The 17,631-nt window shown below is 43.1% G+C and overlaps 1 protein-coding gene and 1 non-coding gene across 2 annotated transcripts; both read left to right on the plus strand.

The window, feature by feature from the left end:
* Positions 1-1,071: 1,071 nt before the first annotated feature.
* Positions 1,072-9,464, plus strand: rplp2l (ribosomal protein, large P2, like). Its single transcript, XM_061670525.1, has 5 exons — positions 1,072-1,152; positions 1,584-1,707; positions 1,792-1,840; positions 8,889-8,984; positions 9,161-9,464. Exons 2-5 carry the CDS (start codon positions 1,585-1,587, stop codon positions 9,235-9,237), a joined length of 345 nt encoding a protein of 114 aa, XP_061526509.1. The 5' UTR covers positions 1,072-1,152; position 1,584; the 3' UTR covers positions 9,238-9,464.
* Positions 9,465-10,546: 1,082 nt separating this feature from the next.
* trnaw-cca (transfer RNA tryptophan (anticodon CCA)) lies at positions 10,547-10,618 on the plus strand. The gene has a single exon. It is a non-coding gene; the product is annotated as a tRNA-Trp (tRNA).
* The last annotated feature ends 7,013 nt before the right edge of the window (positions 10,619-17,631 follow it).

The following is a 17,631-nucleotide window of genomic DNA, read 5'->3' on the forward strand; positions in this document are numbered from 1 at the left end:
GAGAATGTCAGGGGCTTCAAACCTCTACCATTCAGTTGTTAGCTACAGTTCCTTTTGTTTCGGTGACACACCATCTCGTGTACATAGTTGGTGGAATATTATAGTATATGTTTAGTTTTTATTGGTTTATCCTACAGCAGCATGTTAGATTTCCTGCTCACACGCAGTTTTAACACACACTGAATGTCACTGTCCATCACCTGATGTTGCAAGATGTTGTTAATCAACTTAACTCTAGCCATTTGATGCAATCTTCCTATTGGGACGGTCAAAAGAGTATTTTTTATAATGGCTTTCTTTTGATATTTTTCTGAATTTTTGTAAGTGTTTTTGCTAATTAAAAAAATCTAAGGACATTGTGAGTCTGTCTGTGCTGAGTGTGTAGCAGGGCTGTTATCGGGCAGCATTTGGATGTCAGGACTCTGTAGATAAACTGGCCGACTTCAACGCACCCTTCTGAGATCTCGACTGGTCTTTGTGCTCTCTCAATTCTAAGACATTTCCAGCATATGTGAAGCATTTGATAATGTTTTGAAATACTTTAGTTGTGCTTATTAAGGTTGTTTACCTGTATATTGTGTTGTTTGTGTTATTTCTTTTTCTTATTGACTGTGTGTGCTGTTCATGTGGAATGTAAAATGTAGTAATAAAAGTGAAAGTTAAATAAATAAAAGAAATGTAATCTTGTGTGTCACGTTTGTACTAGGATTCCAACACACAATGACATAGCTGTTTCCAAAAGATTTGCCCACAATCCCTGGTAGTTGACGGGTCATGTAAAGCAAAAATCAGGAGTAACACAGTTTTGTACAGTAGAATGATGAAAAGAAACATTACCACCTGCAGCATTCCATGTGTGTACATATATAGAATATGAGCAGTATATTTAGTGGGGGAAAAAACTGCCTGTGCAACCTTTTCAAGAATGTTTTTGTGATGCGTAGGCTTTACAGTTTTAATTCAATAAAAAAAAAATACTCTCAAAGCTGTACACATGGTTGGATAGTACACCAGGTGGCGCATAACGTGTAACTCAACATTTATTGAAAACAAAGAAGAAAATGAGTGCGCGTCCGTTTTGGTTGTGTGGCGTCATTTCCTTTCCGTCTGCGCTAAACTCCCAGTGAACACGCGCTCGCCTTTCTTGCTCAAGTGAGTGGCCTTCTAAAGGCATTTTAATTGCTTTATTTAAGTGGCCAAATGAACCTAGCGGCTCCATAAATACCCGACTAAGAAGAGTCTGGTTAAGTGGAACGTGTTTTGGTTAAATGAAGATTTGAAACTTGTACCGAAGGGAATCGCCACATGGTAGCCTACTGCTAGAAATGTGCATCGTCACAGTGTGTAGTAGTAGTTGCCATTGTTGATGAGGTGAAATAAATGGTGATGTGGCTTTACTACGTTGAGGAAAATTAGAAAAGCATTTCAAATACTCACCCGAAACTGCTTGACAGCCAACAAATATTCTAAAATTCGTTTTTGGGTGTGATTATAACTTGTCACTCAAATGTGTACTTACTATCAGAGTCGCTTTACATGTTAACAGTGGCCCTAATATTTGTTTCCATAACAACTTGTTACAGAATGCGTTACGTTGCTGCTTACCTACTATCTGCCCTTGGTGGCAATGATAATCCAGATGCTAAACACATCAAGAAGATCCTGGAAAGTGTTGGTATTGAGGCTGACGACACTCGTTTAGAGAAGGTACTTGTATCGTACAACTTCCTTAGTATATTTAAACTGCACTTATACTTGAGTGGCAGTCACAAATGTCATTTTATTCAACAGGTCCTGTCTGAGCTCAAAGGCAAGAAAGTGAATGACGTGATTGCTGCTGGTGGGTGTCACTGTTCCATGTCGTAACTTTTACATGCAGCAATAGCTGTGAAAACATTGCAATGGGATAGAGTTCTCGAGTTGAAGGCAGCCTTTGTGCAATAAGGGGTTCCCCTTATCGCAGGGAATAAATTCCAGACCCACACACAATAAGTGAAAATCTGTGTTATGGTGAGACCAAATAAACCCATTAAAAAAAAAAAATTTTTTTTTACCCCTCCCACACGCTTAAGCACATTTAATCATATTAAAACACACTTAAAACTAGGCTTAACACAATCAGGATTTTTGGGTCGATCACAGAGTTTAAACAAAACGATATCCGATCACAAGATGGAGCAGTGTGTCGAGTTAAATGACTTATTCATTTACTGTATATACTTGTGTACTTAATTGCTCAAAAAATATATATTTACAATAAATAATGTATCTTGATCTTATGCCAGTGAGGCATAGTGTAGGACAAAACAAATTAATGGTCTTCTATTAGATGGCAGAAAGTACATATTTTGTGACATTTTTGTTTGTTGGTGTGGTGTGAAATTTTTCAATTATAAAATATGTCCCTTGGCTCCATAAAGGTTGGAAATCACTGCTGTAGTCATATTGTGTATTCTAATCAGTCAGGTCAAACCAACATGACAGAAGGAATGGGTGCTAACTTTCTGTAATTAACGTTTTGTTGCCTGCTTGCAAGCCATATCTTGCTACATGAATATACCTCAAGCAAGCGAGCATCGATGACCAACCGCACGCGTTTTCCCCCATTTTTTTCTTACAAACACAGCACGATCCATTATTGTTGTCGTTGCCATGGTAACAAGTGTATCCGGTCGTCTTTGAGTTGACAAGATGAAGACTAGTGATCGTAAAAGACTGGACGCGGTGGTATCGTAATGTTCTTCTTTTCCTTTCGGCTTGTCGCCACAGCGCGTCATCCTTTTCCATGTAAGCCTATCTCCTGCATCCTCCTCTCGAACACCAACTGCCCTTATGTCTTCCCTCACGACATCCATCAACCTTCTCTTTGGTCTTCCTCTAGGTCTCTTGCCTGGCAGCTCCATCCTCCTCATCCTTCTACCAATATACTGACTATTTCTCCTCTGGGCGTGTCCAAACTATCGAAGTCTGCTCTCTCTAACTTTGTCTCCAAAACATTGAACCTTAGCTGTTCCTCTGATGAGCTCATTTCTAATTTTATCCAACCTGGTCACTCCGAGAGCGAACCTCAACATCTTCATTTCCGCCGCCTCCACCTCTGCTTCCTGTTGTCTCTTCAGTCCCACTGTCTCTAATCCGTACATCATGGCTGGCCTCACCGCTGTTTTATAAACTGCCCTTCATCCTAGCAGAGACTCTGCTGTCACATAACACACCGACACCTTCCTCCTCCCATTCCAGCCTGTTTTGACACATTTCTTCACTTCCTGATCACACTCACCATTGCTCTGGACAGTTGACCCCAAGTACAACTCCAATTCCAATGAAGTTGGGATGTTGTGTTAAACAGATAAAAACAGAATACAATTATTTGCAAATCATGTTCAATCTATATTTAATTGAATACAAAGACCAGGTATTTAATGTTCAAACTGATTAACTTTATTGTTTTTTAGCAAATAATCATTAACTTAGAATTTTATGGCTGCAACACATTCCAAAAAAGCTGGGACAGGTGGCAAAAAAGGCTGAGAAAGTTGAGGAATGCTCATCAAACACCTGTTTGGAACATCCCATAGGTGAACAGGCTAATTGGGAACAGGTGGGTGCCATGATTGGGTATAAAAGGAGCTTCCCTGAATTCATTCACAAGCAAAGCTGGGGCAAGGTTCACCTCTTTGTGAACAAGTGCGTGAGAAAATAGTCAAACAGTTTAAGGACAATGTTCCTCAACGTACAATACAACGTACGGCCCATAATATCATCAAAAGGTTCAGAGAATCTGGAGAAATCACTGCATGTAAGCGGCAAGGTCGAAAACCAACATTGAATACCCGTGAACTTCGATCCCTCAGGTGGCACGGCATCAAAATCCAACATCAACGTGTAAAGGATATCACCACATGGGCTCAGGAACACTTCAGAAAACCAATGTCAGTAAATACAGTTTGGCACTACATCCGTAAGTGCAACTTGAAACTCTACAATGCAAGGCAAAAGCCATTTATCAACAACACCCAGAAATGCCGCCAGCTTCTCTTTGCCCGAGCTAATCTAAGATGGACTGATGCAAAGTGGAAAAGTGTTCTGTGGTCTGACAAGTGCACATTTTAAATTGCTTTTGGAAATTGTGGATGTCGTGTACTCCGGGTCAAAGAGGAAAAGAACCATCCGGACTGTTATAGATGCAAAGTTCAAAACCCAGCATCTGTGATGGTATGGGGCTGTGTCATGGGTAACTTTCACATCTGTGAAGGCACCATTAATGCTGAAAGGCAAATACAGGTTTTGGAGAAACATATGCTGCCGTCCAAGCAACGTCTTTTTCATAGACGACCGTGTTTATTTCAGCAAGACAATGCCAAACCACATTCTGCATGTGTTACAACAGCGTGGCTTCATAGTAGTGGGTACTAGACTGGCCTGCCTGCAGTCCAGACCTGTCTCCCGTTGAAAATGTGTGGCACATTATCAAACATAAAATACGACAACGGAGACCCTGGACTGTTGAACAGCTGAACCTGTACATTAAGCAAGAATGGGAAAGAATTCCACCTACAAAGCTTCAACAATTAGTGTCCTCAGTTCCCAAACGTTTATTGAATGTTGTTTAAAGAAAAAGTAAATGTAACAGTGGTAAACATGACCCTGTCCCAGCTTTTTTTGGAACGTGTTGCAGCCATAAAATTAAAAGAGAATGATTAGTTTGCTAAAAACAAAGTTTATCAGTTTGAACATTAAATATCTTGTCTTTGTAGTGTATTCTATTAAATATAGGTTGAACATGATTTGCAAATCATTGTATTCTGTTTTTATTTATGTTTAACCCCATATCCCAACTTCATTGGAATTGGGGTTGTATTTAAAGTCCTCCACCCTTGCTATCTCATCTCCCTGTAGCCTCAATCTTCCCCCACCACCCCCCACATTCATGCACATATATTCTGTCTTACTTTAGCTAATCTTCATTCCTCTGCTTTCCAGTGCATGCCTCCATCTTTCTAACTGTTCCTCTACCTGCTCCCTGCTTTCACTGCAGATCACAATGTCATCTGGAAACATCATGGTCCACAGTGTCCAGTCTTACCTCATCTGTCAGCCTATCCATCACCACTGCACCACTGGGCTCAGGGCTGATCCCTGATGCAGTCCCACCTCCACCTTAAATTCGACTTTCACACCTACAGCACACCTCACCACTGGTCTGCTGCCCTCGTACATGTCCTGTATTATTCTAACATACTTCTCTGCCACTCCAGACTTCCGCATGGAGTACCACAGTTCCTCTCTGGGTACTCTGTCATAGGCTTTCTCTAGATCTACAAAGACACAATGTAGCTCCTTTCTGATCTTCTCTTTACTTTTCCATCGACATCCTCAAAGCAAATAATTCATCTGTGGTACTCTTTCTATGCATGAAACCATACTGTTGCTCGCAAATACTTACTTCTGTCCTGAGTCTAGCCTCCACTACTCTTTCCCATAACTTCGTTGTGTGGCTCATCAACTTTATTCCTCTATAGTTCCCACAGCTCTGCACATCACCCTTGTTCTTAAAAATGGGCACCCTTTCCTCCATTCCTCAGGCATATTCTCACACGCTAGAATTCTATTGAACAAGCTTGTCAAAAACTCCACAGCCACCTCTCCTAAATGCTTCCATTCCTCCACAGGAATGTCAACTGCCTTTCCATTTTTCATCCTCTTTAATGCCTTTCTAACTTCCCCCTTACTAATCATTGCCACTTCCTGGTCCACCACACTTGCCTCTTCTCCTCTCCCTTCTCTCTCATTTTCCTCATTCATCAACTTCTCGGAGTATTATTTCCATCTATCTAGCACACTACTGGCACCAGTCAACATATTTCCATCTCTATCCTTAATCACCCTAACCTGCTGCACATCATTCCCATCTCTATCCCTTTGTCTGGCCAACCTGTATAGATATTTTTCTCCTTCTTTAGTGTCCAACCTGGCATACATGTCATCATATGCCTCTTGTTTGGCCTTTGCCACCTCTACCTTTACGCTATGTCGCATCTCAATGTATTCCTTTCGCCTCTCCTCTGTCCTCTCAGTGTCCCACTTCTTCTTAGCTAACCTTTTTCCTTGTATGATTTCCTGTACTGTGAGGTTCCACCACCAAGTCTCCTTCTCTCCTTTCCTGCCAGAAGATATACAAAGTACTCTCCTGCCTGTCTCTCTGATCACCTTGGCTGTAGTGGTCCAGTCTTCTGGAAGCTCCTCCCATCCACGGGAGCCTGTCTCACCTCTTCCCGAAAAGATGCACAACACTCGTCCTGTCTAAGCTTCCACCACATGGCTCTCTGCTCTGCCTTTGTCTTCCTAATCTTCCTCCCCACCACCAGAGTCATCTTACATACCACCATCCTATGCTGTCTAGCCACACTCTCCCCTACCACTATTTTACAGTCGGTAACCTCCTTCAGATTACATCGTCTGCACAAGATGTCATCCACCTGCGTGCTTTTACCTCCGCTCTTTAGGTCACCCTATGTTCCTGCCTCTTCTGGGAAAAAAAGTGTTCACTACTGCCATTTGCATCCTTTTTGCGAAGTCTACCACCATCTGTCCCTCCAAGTTCCTTTCCTGGATGCTGTACTTACCCATCACTTCTTCATCATCCCTATTTCCTTCACCAACATGTCCATTACAATCTGCACCAATCAAGACTTTCTCTGTGTCTTGGATGCTCAGAACTACTTCGTCTAACTCCTTCCAGAATTTCTCTTTCACCTCTAGGTCACATCCTACCTGTGGGGCATAGCCACTAATCACATTATACACAACACTCTTAATTTCAAGTTTCAGCCTCATCACTTGATCTGATACTCTTTTCACTTCCAAGACATTCTTAGCCAACTCTTTTTTTAAAATAACCCTGACTCAATTTCTCTTCCCCTTTACACCATGGTAAAATAATTTAAACCCTGCCCCTAAACTTCTAGTCTTACTGCCTTTCCACGTGGTCTCCTGGACACACAATTTACCAACCTTTCTCCTAATCATCATGTCAACCAACTCCCGAGATTTTCCTGTCATCGTCCCAACATTCAAAGTCCCCACATTCAGTTCTAGACTGTGCTTTTCTCTTCTCTTTCTGCCGAAGAACCCGCTTTCCACCTCTTCTTCGACCCACAGTAGCTGAATTTCCACCGGTGGCCTGCAGGTTGACGGCGCCGGTGGCGGACGTCGTTAACCCGAGCCACGACAGGTCCGGTACGGAATTCTTTGGATGAACGCTCATATTTGTTTGGCAATGTTTTAAGCCGGATGCCCTAGCTGACGCACCCCTCTGCATATATCCGGGCTTGGGACCGACCTACAGTTTGCACTGGCTTGTGCCTCCCATAGGGCTGCGTTACGCGGTGGTATCGGAATACAAGATTTTATTGCAGTAGTCTGACATAGTGCAATCGAGAGAGACCAAATTTGTCTTGTAGTCTGATCCGGTTACGTGTTGTCTGTCCCACACCACTGACAATTATTATTATTATTTTTTAAATAACTTTATTGGTGGGCAGATATTTACAGTACTACGTCAAAAGGCTAAAAAGAAATTAGCTTTGGGATTTGAATATACTGTACACGACAGTGACGTGGAGTAAATTTCTTGCGGCGCATTGATCGGATCGGAGAATTATGACATTAAAGCCGATCAGCATGAAATGCTAATTATCAGCCGATACCGATCAAATTGATCGAATCTGTGTAAAGTCTACTTAAACGGATGAAAACGCTTTTTTGTAAGTCTTCCTTAGCACCTGTCTGTTTGTCACCCTCTGTTTACAGTTAAACTGACAAATTAAACAAAATACATTTAAACATTGTATATGGTCACCTTCCAACAGTAATGCCATTTGACATTATTTGACAATTTCTTTTTTATGTCATGATGCTGCCAACCACTGTTTAAATCGCCTATTTCCTCAGTTTAACAGATCATGCTATTTTTACCCTGAAATGAAATGATATAAAATATATATATAATAGAGTCAGCATTTAGTTCAGTTGTTTTTCTATTTTTGTTTTTATTATTATTTTTGTTTTTTACTTGGGCCATTATTTCAGGAAAGTGACTGATTTTAAATACCAACCATGTTGAACCAAACCATGATTTTGTCAAACGAATCTCTGATAGAATTTAGTGCAAAAAGGGATTAATTATAAACCTTCAAACTGCTACATTAGCACACACAGGAACAAAACATACAAACATCGCGTAAAACAATATTCACGGGCATGTATTATCTGTGGAAATGATTATTACAAGAGTTAACAGTAGTTGAAGACCGCTGCGTCGGCTTGCTGTCAATTACATCTGCATCTCTTCCAATAGAAAGCAGTGCTGCCTGCCACGATGCATGATGGTTATTACACTGAAGGCACGCAACTTTAAATTCGGACTTGTATGTGTACAATAAAAACCTATAAACGATCACTTTTAAAAAATCGTGCTATAGAGGTAGATTGCTAATTCGTTTTATAGGGTTTAATTTAAAATGTTATGTATTCGTTTCCTAATTGCAAACAATGCAGTTCCTCTCCTGAACTGTAGATGGCTGTAATGTACAACTGGAAGAAATTGTTTAACTGACGTTCAAATGAAGTGAAAGGCAAGCCTTCTGTGGAGAGGGGGAGTTTCCATAATAATGTATTACAACAAAATTCCGGGTCTCCACCTACATAACTGGTTTTGTAAATATCTGTAGTGGATGCAAACAAGCAGACTCAGGACCACAAATGAGGTAATTATTGGGCTTTGTCATCACGACTAAGATGTCTGTATCACAATATGTAAATGATATCCTCTTTGTGACCTCAACTGTAACAGCCTGTCCTTGACGTCCACCATCATGTCTCCTCAGGTATGGGAAAACTGGCCAGCATGCCGGCTGGCGGTGCTGTAGCAGTTGCCAGTTCTGCAGCTGTTAGCTCAGGAAGAGCAGCTGCCCCTGCTGCAGGTGAGCGTCAAAAGATTTACTACCTTGTTTGGCACTCAGTTTCTGCTTTCTCCTTGGTTATTATGAGCAAGTTTGCTATCTGCCCGATCTATTCACTAGTTCCTAGGTGGCGCGCATAATCACAATGTTAATTTGAAATTCTATTACTCACCAATTTCCTTGTTTTGCTTTTCCAGCTGAAGAAAAGAAGGAAGAGAAGAAGGAAGAGTCTGAAGAATCTGATGATGACATGGGTTTCGGTCTTTTTGACTAAGCTCTTTGTATGGAATAAAACATTTGTTTAAAAAAATTTCTTATAGTAGTGTAGAAGTGCATCTCAAAAAGATCCTTGCATAAAATGTGTTGCTTAAAATTGTACTGCACTAAGTGTGCAAACTCCACTGCTGCAATATAGTTAACAATCGTTAAGGATAATTTATTAGCTTGGTAGGGCTGTTCAATGGTTCTCTCATTTAAACCATCTGCTGTCAAAATTGTGGGATAAATTAGTTTGCTACCCAAAAAAAACAGTAAAGAAGCAGTTTGTTGGTGTACAATCGAAACGTCCTGGATTTGAACCTTTGCTCAGGCCTTTCTTGTGGGGGTTCAAGTTTTTCCTGGTGCTTTCTGTGGGCACTACGTCTTCATCCCACAATCCAAAAATATGCCCGGTACACAAAGGCAATCGGGCAGATTTTGTCCCTTCCCGACCAAGCACATCAAATGCCAGACAATCTTGAATCACAAGATTGTCTTTAGGTCAGAGGTGTCTTAAGAGGGGATTCATCCCGAGTTTAGGGTCCAAAACAGGTTGAGGCCAACAATCTTAAATAATTAACATGTTCAATATTTACAACCAAAAGTCTTCGTTTGTGAGGGAGAGCTGACTTCTCCAGAGTCACAATGCTGGGAATTGTGACATGAAACAGAATATAGCCAATCAAGAAGCGCCTTGACTCAAGAAAAGGAAAAGACCATAAATAACAACAAGCATGTCTTAGTTATTTTTTGGATAAAAATGGGTTCTCCAGGCGGCAAGAAGTATTTTCCAAAACAAGTCGTTTTTGAGGATAACGCCATTTTACAAACCTAAGGCAGCGTTCGGGAGACATCAGCACATCTGTAACTGTTTGTTCTTTGGTTTCGTGAGCTCACGTGTGATCACATATTTTATAATTTGAGAATATTAGGGTATCTGCCATTGCGTAAAACATCCTTGGAGATTTAATGACCTCAGTACCAACCCCTGAGCTGTGAGGCAGATGTGCTCATGGACCACGTATTCCTCTGTCCAGAAGGTGGTGGTAAAACATGCTTGAACTTTTATAATAATTTTTTTGTAATGTCCTTTTAAAAGCTAGCTGTAGGTTAAGTTGAATTGGAAAACGTCATTCCAGCGGCCTTAACTTGAGCACCAGCGTCACTGTATTTCGAAGTGCTGCGCTTTATTTCCTGAAGACTGCATTAAACGCACCTCTACGACACTGCGCAACACTTCGCGAATGTCACAAACGTTATTTTTAAAAAAAAAAATATTTTCGAAAAACAAACACTTATCTATACTGGACCATGGGTTTCTACATGACTCTGTGGCGCAACGGTAGCGCGTCTGACTCCAGATCAGAAGGTTGCGTGTTCAAATCACGTCAGGGTCAATTATATTTTGTCGACCACTGTAGTTCAAACTTGAGAAGTGACGAGTTGAAGAACGGAAATGATCAATTCAGCAAATCGGTGAAACACGCGTACTATAATTTCTGGCGTTCTTTGAGGCATGACTGTGTGGGAGACAGTTGACCAGAGTGCAGACACCTAAATTCGTTATCTTATTTCATTCTGATTACTGCCGAGAGTGACCAATGAATATAAATGGATATATGAATATAATATTGAAGAGCTTGTTGATGGACCGCCTCCTTTCAACTATTAAGGTCACATCCTCGCCATTGTGTCAACGGTGAGGGGGTGCAGATCGAACATAGTCTGGCCAAAACCTACCCATTTTGTCAGGGGGGAAATTCAAAGAGGAGGCCAAGCCAAGTGGCCTTCTGATAGAAATTACTGGCTGCACGCTTACGCAACACTCCATACACGTTTTGTTTCATACATCCCATTAAAGATACATACCCAGCTCTTAAACATATAGCTGCATTACACTTAAGTCGCACAAATCCAACACCCGCACAATATATCAACAGAGGGTACGTTGGGAAGTTCACTGCAGGCGCGCTCTTTGAACGTTCGAATATTTGGGGCATCGTTGGAGTGTGCCGTTCGGTACAGGCAGAACTGACACATTCAATACGGCAGCCGTACTGACGTATCCCTGCCAATGGCCAACACATTTATTAGTACATTTATAGAAAATGGAGCACGCTCTGTCTCTTTTGAGTGCCGCAATCTCGAGGCACGGTGAGAGCGTCGGAGTGAATTTCCAAACGTACCCAGACACCGAGGAGAAGCTAGGATTAGTCCAAGACTGGATGACGTCACGACAGGAAGCAGTCTTTCGACTATAAGAGACTATGACAAAGAACTTCCGTGGTCTTTTTCCGCCCGAAGCTGTTTGAGCTGCATGTAGAAGACCTCAGCGCTGAACATTCACCGACCTTATTGTTTGACTCTGTATTTTATAATAAATTGTTCAACGTTTCATCCGGCCTGATAATTGAAGAATCACCTCAACAGGAATAAAAGAACCGGGTAGTAGAGGTTCGAACGGTCGACAGGCTAAACCTGGTCCGCGGTCTTTCTTTTTACCTCCAACACTTTCGTGGCAGGAAACAGCAACTATGAGACTCTCGGCAGTTATCCATTTCTCTGAGTTTTCCCCAACAGACGAATAACCGACATGTAAGTTGCGTGAAGGCGCAAGCTCAGGCCTGTCAAACTCATTTTTGTCGGGGGCCACGTGGTTACGATTTCCCTCAGAGGGCCATTATGACTGTGAAACCATATAAATGGTTAATCATCTCATATTATTGCATATTTACAACAAATACTGTAGATGAATAAGTGTCTGGTTTTCTCCACACATAGCACTTAGGATTAAGGCCAACAATTTCCTGGTCTCATCAGACCAGAGAATCTTATTTCTCACCGTCTTGGAGTCCTTCAGGTTTTTTTTTTTTTAGCAAACTCCATGCATGGCTTTCGTGTGTCTTGCACTGAGGAGAGGCTTCCGTCAGGCCACTCTGGCATAAAGCCCTGACTGGTGGAGGGCTGCAGTGATGATTGACTTTGTAGAACTTTCTCCCTTCTCCCAACTGCATCTCTGGAGCTCAGCCACTGTGATCTTTGGGTTCTTCTTTACCTCTCTCACCAAGGCTCTTCTCCCCCAATTGCTCAATTTGGCCGGACAGCCAGCTCTAGGAAGGGTTCTGATGGTCCCAAACATCTTCCATTTAAGGATTATGGGGGCCACTGTGCTTTTAGGAACCTTAAGTGTAGCAGAACATTTTTTTGTAACCTTGGCCAGATCTGTGCCTGGCCACAATTCTGTCTGAGCTCTTCAGGCAGTTCCTTTGACCTCATGATTCTAATTTTCTCTGACATGAACTGTGAGCTGTAAGGCTTTCCTTACAGCTCACAGTTGTGGCTTTCCTAATTAAGTCCAATCAGTACAATCTAGCATAGCTGTAGAACCATCTCAAGGCTGATCATAAGAAATGGACAGCACCCAAGTTAAATATATGCGTGTCACAGCAAAGGGTCTGGATATCTGTGTCATGTACGTGGTTAGGGCGAAGGCGAGGAACGCAAGGCAAGAACATGGTAGACCCAATTGCAGGGAAGCAGTGCGGGAATCTCAAAATATTTGTTCTTCAAAAAGGGAAAAGCAAAATTGAACGAAGTCCCACAACAGATAACCAAACCAAAGTAACAAAGAAACACTTGAATATCTAAAACTGGAAACAAACTATGACCTGTGAGTAAGACGTGGAATAGATAGGGAAAATGACACCTGACAATGACAAAGACAACTGGCGACTATGACATGTGACAATGAACCGACAAGAACTGAAAGAAACCAGGGAACTAAATACAAACTAATTGACGAGACAACGAGGAACACATGGACAAGACACGAGTGGCTAGAGAGAGCTGATTGGTCGACACAAAGTAGACGAGAACAGGTGGACACTACAACCTAATGAGCACAACAAACATGGAACACAGGAAAACATTGAACAAAACTAAACACAACCCAAACCAAAACACAGACCATGACAGTACCCCCCCCCCCTCTAAAGGAACGGATCCCAGACGTTCCCCAAACAACAACCAAAAAGTCACCAACCCAGGGTGGGCTGAAGGGGGCCTGGAGGAGGGTACAGAGTCCACCCCTCAGGTCAGTCTGGTGGCCATCCAGGCCACCCGAGGTGAGGTGCTTGGCTGAGCGGTTCAGGAGGTCGTCCAGGACACCAAGCACCAGGGTCTTTACAGGGCCATTCAGGCGGACGGCCACGGAGCCTGCCGCAGCCTCGGAGCCGGGGTCGGGAGCCTGCCGCCGCAGCCGCCTCGGAGCCGGAATGGGGGGAGCCTGCCGGAGCCGCCTCGGGGGGAGCCTGCCGCAGCCGGAACGGGGGGAGCCTGCCGCAGCCGCCTCGGAGCAGGAGCGGGGGGAGCCTGCCGCAGCCGCCTCGGAGCAGGAGCGGGGGGAGCCTGCCGCAGCCGCCTCGGAGCAGGAGCGGGGGGAGCCTGCCGCAGCCGCCTCAGAGCAGGAGCGGGGGGAGCCTGCCGCAGCCGCCTCGGAGCAGGAACGGGGGGAGCCTGCCGCAGCAGGAACGGGGGGAGCCTGCCGCAGCCGCCTCGGAGCAGGAACGGGAGCCTGCAGTCGCTTCCTCAGCCTGCCGCCATTAAGGTTTGGGAGTAGAGGGTACGGGAGTTGCAGAGTGCACAAGGTCTCGGGAAGGTGAAGTAGGAAAAATGGCTGGTACTGAACATGGTGGCAGGTTTGACTAGACGTGACTTAATTGGAGCCGTGGAACACCGTGTGGGAACAGGTGAAAAATTAAGTGACTTGTGAACAGGGGGAAAAAAAACGAGGGGGCAAAATTTTACCTTTACTTGGGCGCCTCCGTTGGCCACCACGCGGCGGTCCCGGGTAGATGGCCAAACGGGTGCCCAACAAAAGATCCGAGGGAAAGGATTTGGACGCAAAATGGGGAGACATTACAAAAACTGACAAGGACGGGATAAACTTGGGAAGGAACCAGAAAAATCTAAGTCTGTGTCAGAGTCAGAATCAGACAGGAGGTTAACTAAATCGGGGCCACCTTCACAATCAGAAAAATCTGAATCTAAAGAAACATGTGGATGTAAAATAGTAGGGCATGGTGAATAACTAGGACAAGTGGAGGGGACCCGATGAAAAGGACAGAAAAGACTGAACGATAGGGCTTACTGGAGGAGGGTAGGTATGCATGGCAGGCTGAGGACGGTGGGAGGCAGTTTGGTGGTGTCCAGGGTGACGCCATGTTCTTCCCGCTGGGTCCTATTCTGGTCGTTTCATTCAGTCACGTACGTGGTTAGGGCGAAGGCGAGGAACGCAAGGAAAGAACATGGTGGACCCAATTGCAGGAAAGCAGTGAGGCAAGGCAGGAGTGCGGGAATTTCAAAATAATATTTATCCTTCAAAAAGGGAAAACAAGGATATTGGGTAAAGAAAAACTGAACGAAGTCCCACAACAGATAACCAAACCAAAGTAACAAAGAAACACTTGAATATCTAAAACTGGAAACAAACTATGACCTGTGAGTAAGACGTGGAATAGATAGGGAAAATGACACCTGACAATGACATACCACAATGATAAAGACAACTGGCGACTATGACATGGCAAAGACATGTGACAATGACAATGAACCGACAGGAACTGAAAGAAACCAGGGAACTAAATACAAACTAATTGACGAGACAACGAGGAACACCTGGACAAGACACGAGTGGTTGGAGAGAGCTGATTGGTCGACACAAAGTAGACGAGAACAGGTGGACACAACAACCACAATGAGCACACGACAAACATGGAACACAGGAAAACATGGAACAAAACTAAACACAACCCAAACCAAAACGCAGACCATGACAACTTATGGCTGAGTGATATTTGAGTTTTTCTTTTTTAATAAATCAGCAAAAATTACAACAATTGTGTTTTTTTCTGTCAATATTGGGTGCTATGTGTACGTTAATGGGGAAAAATGAACTTAAATGATTTTAACAAATGGCTGCAATATAACAAAGAGTGAAAAATGTAAGGGGGTCAGAAAACTTTCCGTACCCACTGTATTTTCCAAGAGATATGAATGACAACTAGTCATGTCCTGGTGGTGAGTCATAAATACTGTTTCTTCATGCTGCACTGTGATATCACTGGGAAAACACACAGCGCTGAGTCAGTAGACTTTACAGAAGTTGTGAAACGCTCTTCAACAAAACCTTTACTTGTCAATTATGCTGTATACTTTATCCTCTGTGACCTTACAACGTGACAGCTAATTTGGACTCCCTTCAGTATGAGGATTTGGTGTTCATAGAAGACGAATACAGTATGGTTAAGTTGGGGCGTACCCTTCATTTTTCTTCACTTGATTGTGCAATGTTTGGCACGGTGAACGACTGGTTAGAGCGTCTGCCTCACAGTTCTGAGGAACCGGGTTCAAATCCGGCCTCCTCTGTGTGGAGTTTGGATGTTCTCCCCGTGCCTGCGTGGATTTACTACGGGTACTCCGGTTTCCTCCCATATCTCAAAAACATGCATGGTAGGGTAATTGTTGACTCTAAATTGCCCGTAAGTGTGAATGTGAGTGTGAATGGTTGTTTATTTGTGCCATGCTATTGGCTGGTGACCAGTTCAGGGTGTACCCCGTCTCTTGCCCAAATATAGCTGGGATAGGCTCCAGCACGCCCGCGATCCTAGTGAGGATCAGCGGTACGGAAAATGGATTGTTGGATGAACTGTGTGGCTATAATGAGCATTGTTTGAAGGAAAAAGCGGAAGCTTGCAAGCCTGTACGTTTTTAGTAATGTTAGTCTCTTTTTTAATGTTTTTTAGTCGTCTGGACTTTGTTTTTTAAATGTTTTTTTGCACTGTTTTAAAATGCTTTTAATCAGATAAACCAAAATGAGTTAGTTATTAAATGCACTTTATAAATAAAATTGCCTTGCCTTGTCTTGCCTGAGAACACCATCCCAACTGTGAAATACATGGGTGGCAGCATCATGTTGTAGGGTGGTTTATTAAAGCAGGGACTGGTGCGCTTGACAAAATTAATGGCATCATGAGGAAATAACATTATGTGGAAATACTGCAGCAACATTTCAAGACATCAGCCAGGAATTAAAGCTTGGATGGAAATGGGGAAATGGGTCTTCCAAATGAACAATGACCTGAACATTTTTTGTATTTTTATAAAGTGTACAGTATGTACATTTCTGGTTTAAACTGTAGATTCAGTGTCTGTACTTAAGTGTTTATTTTTCTGACAACTTCTTACTTACCCAGTACATAAACTGAGGCTCAGCAAAACAAAACAAAAAATCGAGCCATTCACTCAGCTCTCAAACGCTGTGTATCAGCTGAATGCGGTGAAACCATGCCCCCGCTCAACTGTCATCTGTCAATCAAACATCCTCTTACATCTAGCATCTTCCTTATTCCTACACATCCATATACTGTAGGTTTTAGCCACAAAAATATATTTGCTCAAAGCTTCTGGTGGCTCATTCCTGCGGCTTTTTCACTCTGGTATGAGAGACCACCAGCTAGCTTGCGGGCTAACAGGCTTCTGGATACCACAGACGGGCGGCAGGCTTGTCCAAAACATCAGCGCCTCGGCAGTGGTGCAACCCAAAAATATTCAGCGAAGTGCCCAAGGTTTTGTTGATGCCCCTCGGGGTGGAGGAATTGTTTGAATTGTGAACGTAATTGTTCACGTTATTCCTTGCTGACTTGTTGCTTTTTAGGAACAAAACAAACATTTGCGAGAAAAACATATACAAGGGGAGCCGCCATTGTGGTGGCCGACCTCCACACTAAGGTGGCCGCAGGCACCCCTTAGCTTCGCCCCTGCGCCTCGCTTTGTTTTGTGTTGGTGTGTAGGTCCACATAACAGACACTTTAGGAACAGTTATTCATTTATTTAACACGTCGTCGGCACATGTATATTCTAGTCATATACCCAGTGTTTTACGCCTCAACATATTACGGTAGACAGATTAACATAAACTTCATAGCACTTGAGGATTTAAATAATGATGCTGCTCTGTAAACTGTGCATTTTTGATGCATTTTTCAGGGTGTAGGCATAGCTAGCTCGCTAACTGCACACTGTAGTAGTAGAAATAGGCCAAGTAAGTAACTAGCAATTGAGCAGGATAGCCACTGATGCAAACAAAATCATTCTGTTCTTATATAGTGGGGAGTGTTGAGTCATGCTGGACGCCCAAGTGCGTCACTGGGCGCCGTTTTAGCCACGCTCCAAAGAAAAAATAATCAAGAAAACTGAAATGGTGAAAAACAGTTTTCACACTGTCCACAACCTGTTACATCTCATGACCAACCCCAGAAAACAGTCTAGCGGACTTGCTGTCTGTGTTGTGCTAACAAGCATAATTACGGATTGGTGACATAATGGTTTGAAACCGAATTTGCTATTATAA

This window comes from Phycodurus eques, chromosome 2, assembly GCF_024500275.1.
Source record: "Phycodurus eques isolate BA_2022a chromosome 2, UOR_Pequ_1.1, whole genome shotgun sequence".
Lineage (NCBI taxonomy): Eukaryota > Metazoa > Chordata > Actinopteri > Syngnathiformes > Syngnathidae > Phycodurus > Phycodurus eques.

Bases quoted from the DNA above. Each gene is read 5' to 3' on its own strand.
- rplp2l (XM_061670525.1), top strand. From the start codon at position 1,585: ATGCGTTACGTTGCTGCTTACCTACTATCTGCCCTTGGTGGCAATGAT. The intron at 1,708-1,791 runs GTACTTGTATCG...TTTATTCAACAG, and splicing joins ACGACACTCGTTTAGAGAAG to GTCCTGTCTGAGCTCAAAGG. The intron at 1,841-8,888 runs GTGGGTGTCACT...ATGTCTCCTCAG, and splicing joins GAATGACGTGATTGCTGCTG to GTATGGGAAAACTGGCCAGC.